The sequence below is a fragment of the Oncorhynchus clarkii genome, chromosome 17 (genome assembly GCF_045791955.1).
Source record: "Oncorhynchus clarkii lewisi isolate Uvic-CL-2024 chromosome 17, UVic_Ocla_1.0, whole genome shotgun sequence".
Taxonomy (NCBI): domain Eukaryota; kingdom Metazoa; phylum Chordata; class Actinopteri; order Salmoniformes; family Salmonidae; genus Oncorhynchus; species Oncorhynchus clarkii.
Window position 1 is genome coordinate 55,416,685 of NC_092163.1, and position 9,401 is coordinate 55,426,085.

At 42.3% G+C, this 9,401-nt stretch overlaps 1 protein-coding gene across 1 annotated transcript; it reads right to left on the bottom strand.

The window, feature by feature from the left end:
- Positions 1-3,194: 3,194 nt before the first annotated feature.
- On the bottom strand, positions 3,195-8,063 carry LOC139371140 (H-2 class II histocompatibility antigen, E-S beta chain-like). Its single transcript, XM_071111230.1, has 5 exons — positions 7,858-8,063; positions 7,086-7,358; positions 6,241-6,522; positions 5,173-5,286; positions 3,195-4,817 (listed from the first exon to the last, which is right to left on the bottom strand). The coding sequence occupies exons 1-5, from the start codon at positions 7,919-7,921 to the stop codon at positions 4,807-4,809; spliced, it is 744 nt and encodes a 247-aa protein (XP_070967331.1). The 5' UTR covers positions 7,922-8,063; the 3' UTR covers positions 3,195-4,806.
- Positions 8,064-9,401: the final 1,338 nt, after the last annotated feature.

The following is a 9,401-nucleotide window of genomic DNA, read 5'->3' on the forward strand; positions in this document are numbered from 1 at the left end:
CAGACAGCACGACTTACAGTCATACAGCCATAAATTTTACCTATGGGTGGTTACAGAAATAGAACCCACTATCGTGGATCTTTAATTGTTATGTACTCCCAGCTGAGCTACAGAGACGCATTGTGTTATGCGTATGCTTGTCACCGGCAATGCCTGATGAGTTTATCAGGATCAAAATAAATATGAAAGGAGCAAAGCCCAGGTAAAAAGTTTGTCTGTCTTCTGAAAAAAACTCTATCCCAGGGTTAGGTTATCTTGTTTCTCTGCTCATCTCTGCTCTTCTCAGTATAACTCTGCTCAGCGGTCACTTCCTCATTCCAACCCTCTTCCTGGATTCAGACTAGAGACCTGGTTGTTCACACTTCCCCTATTCAAAGGCCATGGTTTGGAAAGTCCCATCACTCTTCTGTTTCAGTTCAGTTGTTACATATTAGCCAATAGGAACATTTTATTGGCAGTTTCTCACCTGTTGCTAGGGAGATGTGTAACCCTATTGAAAAGGGTGAGTGAATGAAGCTCAGCAGACTACAGTGAACTGAAGCTGAGGCCGGAGGACCACAGTCTTTCCCTGATGGACATAAGGGTCCATTAAACTACAGTCATGGTCAAACGTTTTCAGAATGACACAAATATTAAATCCACAAAGTTTGCTGCTTCAGTGTCTCTAGATATTTTTGTCAGATGTTACTATGGAATACTGAAGGATAATTACAAGCATTTCATAAGTGTCAAAGGCTTTTATTGACAATTACATGAAGTTGATGCAAAGAGTCAATATTTACAGTGTTGACCCTTCTTCTTCAAGACCTCTGCAATCTGCCCTGGCATGCTGTCAATTAACTTCTGGGTCACATTCTGACTGATGGCAGCCCATTCTTGCATAATCAATGCTTGGAGTTTGTCAGAGTTTGTGGGGTTTTGTTTGTCTACCCGCCTCTTGAGGATTGACCACAAGTTTCCAATGGGATTAAGGTCTGGGGAGTTTCCTGGCCATGGACCCAAAATATGGGATGTTTTGTTCCCCGAGCCACTTAGTTATCAGAGCAGCTCACAGATTACTGCACCTGTACATAGCCCATCTATAATTTAGCCCAAACAACTACCTCTCCCCCTACTGTATTTATTTATATTGCTCCTTTGCACCCCATTATTTCTCTCTCTACTTTGTACATTCTTCCACTGTTTTCCAGTGTTTTACTTGCTATATTGTATTTACTTCGCCACCATGGCCTTTGTTTTGCCTTTACCTCCCTTATCTCACCTCATTTGCTCCTCACATTGTATATAGATGTATTTGTCTACTGTGTTATTGACTGTATGTTTGTTTAATTCCATGTGTAACTCTGTGTTGTTGTTTGTGTCAAACTGCTTTGCTTTATCTTGGCCAGGTCACAGTTGGAAATGAGAACTTGTTCTCAACTAGCCTACCTGGTTAAATAAAGGTGAAATAAAAAATACCTAGTCTGTTGCACAAACACAGCTTCAGTAGTCCTAGAGGTACAGCATGGCTGCAGTCTCATAGTTTACAGGAGACAGAGCTACAGGTGAATGTATTAGGGCATACTATGGCGAGTACTGAGTATAAGATCGTACACTACTACTGTATTAGGGTATACTATGGAGAGTACTCAGTATAAGATCGTACACTACTACTGTATTAGGGTATACTATGGAGAGTACTCAGTATAAGATCGTACACTACAACTGTATTAGGGTATACTATGGAGAGTACTGAGTATAAGATCGTACACTACTACTGTATTAGGGTATACTATGGCGAGTACTGAGTATAAGATCGTACACTACTACTGTATTAGGGTATACTATGGAGAGTACTCAGTATAAGATCATACACTACTACTGTATTAGGGTATACTATGGAGAGTACTCAGTATAAGATCGTACACTACTACTGTATTAGGGTATACTATGGAGAGTACTCAGTATAAGATCGTACACTACTACTGTATTAGGGTATACTATGGAGAGTACTGAGTATAAGATCGTACACTACTACTGTATTAGGGTATACTATGGAGAGTACTGAGTATAAGATCGTACACTACTACTGTATTAGGGTATACTATGGAGAGTACTCAGTATAAGATCGAACACTACTACTGTATTAGGGTATACTATGGAGAGTACTGGGTATAAGATCGTACACTACTACTGTATTAGGGTATACTATGGCGAGTACTGAGTATAAGATCGTACACTACTACTGTATTAGGGTATACTATGGAGAGTACTGAGTATAAGATCGTACACTACTACTGTATTAGGGTATACTATGGAGAGTACTGAGTTTAAGATCGTACACTACTACACAGCCATACAGAGTATATACAGTATGTAGAATTAAAATGATCAGAATGGATATAGTAAAGCAGCATGTACATAGCAGTTTCTGGGTACTGTGGCCCTCATACCTCTCTCTCTGTATAATATGTAAAGATATAGAGAGCTGTAACCCAGGGTCTCCCAGGACATTCTCACTGGGCTGTAGCTCCAGACCATAAGCATTTATTTCTATTATCGAGAACAGAACATTTGAAAGCCATTAGGTGGGTCACACCATTAAATTGTGTTCAGTCACTCTGCAGACTCTGGACTGATGGCTCTTGACCCTGTGTTGGACAGAGCAGGTGAAACCCATTCAGCCCTGACAGCATTCCCTAGGACTGGTCTTGTCTAGACAATAACATGTCTGGTTCCTCAAACAGAAACAAAATATACAGAGGTATACACAGTATGTGTACAGTTGACATGCAATATACTGTACATGCCAGTCATTTGTGATCAAAAGCAGGTCAGATGTTGAAATGTCAACAATAACTAGATTAGCATATTATTTAAATGTAGCCTAGTCGTGAAGAGCATAAGTTTATGAGAAATGCAACTGACAAACGTAATACATTATTCCTAATAGCATAACCTTTGTACTGTGTTCATGACATCACCCTGGTCTCTGGTCGTATGTGATTCCCTATTTCCCTATCAGAAGGCAGGTAACATTGATCCTGTCAGATTTACAGGAGTTCCTAGGTAGTAGGAGATGGGGATCGATTTAGGAATCAGAACAAGAACGTCACACCAACCACAGGGAAGTGACCGAAACACGACATGTTCAAGGTCATCGTCATTTTACCTCAGATACCAAGAAAACATCAAACCCAACCTTAGTAAACAGAGACACTGAATTATAACATGTTTAATGGTTTATTGAAAAGCTTGTACCAAATCAAAGGTTTGTAAAATATGTCCCAGTTAAATAGGAGACCTGAAACTACAACGATGACAGAGCAGAAAATGAAGGGAGCTGAAATCAACCATATAAAATCTTATCAATGAGACATGAAGGAGGTTGCTTTCCAGGGGTGTTATGTCAGGACAGGGGTGTGATGTCAGTACAGGGGTGTGATGTCAGGACAGGGGTGTGATGTCAGGACAGGGGTGTGATGTCAGTACAGGGGTGTGATGTCAGGACAGGGGTGTGATGTCAGGACAGGGGTGTGATGTCAGGACAGGGGTGTGATGTCAGTACAGGGGTGTGATGTCAGGACAGGGGTGTGATGTCAGGACAGGGGTGTGATGTCAGTACAGGGGTGTGATGTCAGGACAGGGGTGTGATGTCAGGACAGGGGTGTGATGACAGGACAGGGGTGTGATGTCAGTACAGGGGTGTGATGTCAGGACAGGGGTGTGATGTCAGTACAGGGGTGTGATGTCAGTACAGGGGTGTGATGTCAGTACAGGGGTGTGATGTCAGTACAGGGGTGTGATGTCAAACAGGGGTGTGATGTCAGTACAGGGGTGTGATGTCAGGACAGGGGTGTGATGTCAGGACAGGGCTGTGATGTCAGTACAGGGGTGTGATGTCAGTACAGGGGTGTGATGTCAGTACAGGGGTGTGATGTCAGGACAGGGGTGTGATGTCAGGACAGGGGTGTGATGTCAGTACAGGGGTGTGATGTCAGTACAGGGGTGTGATGTCAGTACAGGGGTGTGATGTCAGGACAGGGGTGTGATGTCAGTACAGGGGTGTGATGTCAGGACAGGGGTGTGATGTCAGTACAGGGGTGTGATGTCAGGACAGGGGTGTGATGTCAGGACAGGGGTGTGATGTCAGTACAGGGGGACATTTAAAGTCTAAAACATGAAGAAATGAAAACAGACTGAAGCTATTTTCTATTCTCATTAACCAGCGTTTTACTCCTTCTCAAAACAGCAGTATTACCACACACAATATGTTCACCATTTACTGAACATGTTCCTTTGTCTTTTGTTCCTTTGAGAACAAGTGTGTTATTTGTTAGTGAAAAAGACACAACAGTAAAGCTGAGTAAAGAACCCCCAGCACAGTGTACTGTTGTATGTGCTAACGTACAGTGTAATAGTAGGTCAGTTAAAGCAGTTCTCTACCACACCTATTAGGTTAATAAACAACTAATTACATCATTCTCAGCACTAACTGTCTAAATACTATCAAGCCTAAAGTTGTTAATGGATTAATAATGAAAGGTGTAAGGATAATATGTTACCAACAATATGATTCATTAGGAAAGTATTGATGAATATTCAGTTAAACACTCCAGCAGTAGACGTCCTTTCAGGAACACTGATTCATAACAAGCAAGAACATCTCATTTGGGATCCATTTCTGCAGCAGACACACCAATGTGCCTTCACATGTGAAAATATAGTAAGCAGGTATTCGACGTGAGACAAATGACTATAATGACATATTTAACATGAGCCATTGTAACTGGTCTTTCAGCAGAATAGAGTCTCACCTTGTTGCTACTAGAGCACCCCTGTTATAGGAGAGAGAGAGACAGAGAGAGAGAGCGAGACAGAGAATATGAATCATTATAACATTCACATGTTGATGAACACAATCCCATATGCTGTTCTATACACTATTGCAATAACAAAGTATTGAGATAAACTTTTGTTATTGACCAAATACTTTTTTTCCACCATAATTTGCAAATAAATTCATTAAAAATCCCACAATGTGATTTTCTGGATTTCTTTAGTTGAAATGTACCTATGATGAAAATTACAGGCCTCATCTTTTTAAGTGGGAGAACTTGCACAATTGGTGGCTGACTAAATACTTTTTTGCCCCACTGTATATCTATGTTTTCTACACACTGATGACCTCACCAGAAGACTTCTTCTTGTAGTAGATCAGTCCTGCTAATGCTAAGATGGTTCCCAGCACCAGACCAGATGCACCGATCGCTATCTTATTCCTCTCAGCCTCAGGCAGGGACGGGTCTGTCAGAGAGAAAGGATCATTTCAACAATATTACTGTGATTCAATAACAGTATTTCTATTAAATACACAACACACACAACATAGTCTGTGTACCACCATTACCTCACACCCCATGAACCTACTCTCACACAATTACCCCACTCTCACACACCGTTACCCCACTCTCACACACCGTTACCCCACTCTCACACAATTACCCCACTCTCACACATCGTTACCCCACTCTCACACCATTACCCCACTCTCACACACCGTTACCCCACTCTCACACCATTGCCCGACTCTCACACACCCTTACCCCACCCTCACACCCTTACCCCACTCTCACCCCATTACCCCACTCTCACACCATTACCCCACTCGCACCCCATTACCCCACTATCACACCCTTACCCCACTCTCAGACCCTTACCCCACTCTCACACCATTACCCCACTCTCACACCCTTACCCCACTCTCAGACCCTTACCCCACTCTCAGACCTTTACCCCACTCTCACACCCTTACCCCACTCTCACACCCGTACCCCACTCTCACACCATTACCCCACTCTCACCCCATTAACCCACTCTCACACCCTTACCCCACTCTCAGACCCTTACCCCACTCTCACACCATTACCCCATTCTCACCCCATTACCCCACCCTTACCCCAATCTCACACACTTACCCCACTCTAAGACCCTTACCCCACTCTCAGACCCTTACCCCACTCTCAGACCCTTACCCCACTCTCACCCCATTACCCCACTCTCACAACCTTACCTACTCTCACACCCTTACCCCATTCTCACCCCATTACCCCACTCTCACACCCTTACCCCACTCTCACACCCTTACCCCACTCTCACTCCATTAACCCACTCTCATACCCTTACCCCACTCTCACACCCTTACCCCACTCTCACCCCATTAACCCACTCTCACCCCATTACCCCACTATCGCCCCTTACCCCAGTGATACATCATGGGCTCAGTGAGGCTGATGTGCTCCACCATACAGGAGATCTTCTCTCCAGACTTGGGTGTGTACTCCAGGTGGGAGTGGATCTGGTAGTACCAGTCCCCGTTAGCCAGCTCCTCAGTGGAGGTCACATCAGATTTCACCTCACGTCCGTCCCTCAGCCAGGTCACTCTGATTTGTTTGGGGTAGAAGTCATAGGCGCTGCACATCAGCATGGCAGGGTGTCTGCCACTGGGGGGAGTCACTGAGCTCAGTCTGACATGGGGCTCAACTAATGGAGGAAACAAAACATTTGTCAGCATAGTTATATTATTGTTATATTATACACTATATATGATAGGATGCATAACATTTAGTCCATAGTTCTGATATCATTGAACCATCGCTGTGCTTTATAAATTAGACTTCATTAGAGAGATGAGCTGGAATGTACATACAATAGATGATTAGGACTGAACTGTTGATACATAGCTGACTAGTCATACTGTAATGGGGCGGCAGGGTAGCCTAGTGGTTAGAGTGTTGAACTAGTAACCAGAAGGTTGCAAGTTCAAATCCCCGAGCTGACAAGGTTGCTCAGTGTTCTAAATACAGTTGCAGCTATAAAACTATTTAAGAAAAACCATGTTATTCATGCATCCAAGTTAGATAACAATCATGTCTTTATTAAGTTTGTACCTTTAGTCTGGATATATATCTTTATTAATCCCTCAATCTCCACCATCATCTTCATCAGACAGATCTCTATATAACATTTATCCTGAATAAAATAAAGTAATGGTCTTGACTTGCTCAGTCAGAGGCCTGTAAGTGGTGTTAAGGAGCCGGGCTCACCTGTCTTGTCCCGTATGGCGCTGTAGTAGATATCAGCGTTATGCTTACAGTAACTCTCCAGCTGCACCTGCTCTTGACCCAGGAACCCAGCATCACTGTTCCATGCTTCTGCATTCTTCACACCATGTTCAGTGTATCCAACAAACCTCCCCACAGTGCTGTTGAATCTGATATCTTCAACCTTATTGAAAACATAAGAGTCTATAAACTCTATACCATGCAGGTCCTTTGAGGAGTATCGACACTGTGTCACCCTCTGTTCAAAATATCCATCTGAAAGGAAAACATGAATACAGGTCAATGTTTTGACATTCAATATTCCATATAGTTATAATATAATGTTAAATGTTGTACTCTGCCAACTGTCCTAACTTGTTTATTTTCATGTCACTCTTCTATACTCATTTAAATATGGTATATTTTTATCCAACCATGTTGTATTCCTGTTCCACTATACAATGTTAGACAATATAGTTTGGCAGATTATTCACTCAGTGTAACTACGTGAAGGTTCAACATAAACGTAATATGAGGATTACAAATACACTGGTTTACACTTAATGCAGGTATTACCATCACCCAGACTACACTGTCAGAGAGAACAGAACAATTTCAGGGTGCTGAAGATTATGCAAATGATTGAATATAATTACTCATAATATCAGTCCCTCAGGTAATGTTGAACATACAAATAATAACAACAACAGCAACAATAATAACAACAACTCCATTCCAATCATAATCAACAAACGTTTTTTTGTTCTCAATTTACCTGTTCCAGAGAATATGGACAAAAACAGGGTCAGGCAAATGTAGAAGGCAATTGGCATCGACATGTTCCTCTGCTGAGTGACAGTCAACTAAAGACAGCAGCTCAGAGGGAAAGGAATTAACTGTTGAGGAAATGGGCCAGTCCTCTGCTGCTGACACACAGCGTCACATGTTACCAGGCAGACCCTACAAGAAGACCTTAAATATAGAAGGGATAAACTGTCCCTAGGAAGATGTTGTAGTATTATGTCGCTAAACTGTATTTGTATCAATTGTATACAACTTTTCAAAATCACAAGGCTAAGAGTCCAAATAACCTGACAAAATTAAAAACACTTTTAATGAAACAATATATTGGGAGGACTTCTCACTGGCCGCTCCAAAAGGAAAGCACGGCTCAACCTGTTGTATTCAGCGCCGGTGACAAATTACATTTGATTTGAATTAGATTAACTCACTTTGTGGTAGGAATTCACCACAGTATAAATGTCAAATAAAATCAACCTGAAAAAGGTTTTTAAAAGGTTTAAAGGGCGAATAATATACAACTTTTGATTATCTAATAATTTGACTGTGAGTAAAAAGCAATTCACACATTATATTTGAGAAAACCTACATTAAACAGGTCAGTCCAGGTCAGTCCAAACTTTGATTGCAGTCTTCCAATGCCTTGTGTGACCAGATTTTAAAAAACGTGGAACTTGGTTGTCATTCCACGAATAGAGAGAGTGCCTTTTGGATAGTGTACTTTTGTCAAAAGTACAATAATCTTCAGGAATTACTTTGTCAAAAGCAACACTAACTAGGGCTTTATAACGATGCTGAAAACCTGAGGACATTTTGGGTTAAATGGGTTGACATCTTCCTAGAAGTGGAACAGGTCAAAATGGGGAACACACTATTATACACTGTATATACAAAAGTATATGGACACCACTTCAAATTAGTGGATTCGGCTATTTCAGCCACACCCGTTACTGATAGGTGTATAAAATCAAGCACACTGTCATGCAATCTCCATAGACAAACATTGGCAGTAAAATGGCCTTACTGAAGAGCTCAGTGACTTTCAATGTGGTACCATCATAGGATGCCAGCTTTCCAACAAATCAGTTTGTCAAATTTCTGCCCTGCTAGAGCTGTCCAGGTCAACTGTAAGTGCTGTTATTGTGAAGTGGAAACGTCTAAGATCAACAGCGGCTCTGCCGCGAAGTGGTAGGCCTCACAAGCTCACAGAACGGGACCGCCGAGTCTTGAAGCGTGTAGCGCATAAAAAACACTCGCTACGGAGTTCCAAACTGCCTCTGGAAGCAACATCAGCACAATAACTGTTCATGGGGAGCTTCATCAAATGGGTTTTCATGGCCGAGCAGCCGCACACAAGCCTAAGATAACCATGCGCAATGCCAAGCGTTGGCTGGAGCGGTGAAAAGCTTGCCGCCATTGGACTTTGGACCAGTGGAAAAGCGTTCTCTGAAGTGATGAATCACGCTTTACCATCTAGCAGTCTGACAGACGGATCTGGGTTTGGCGGATGCCAGGAGA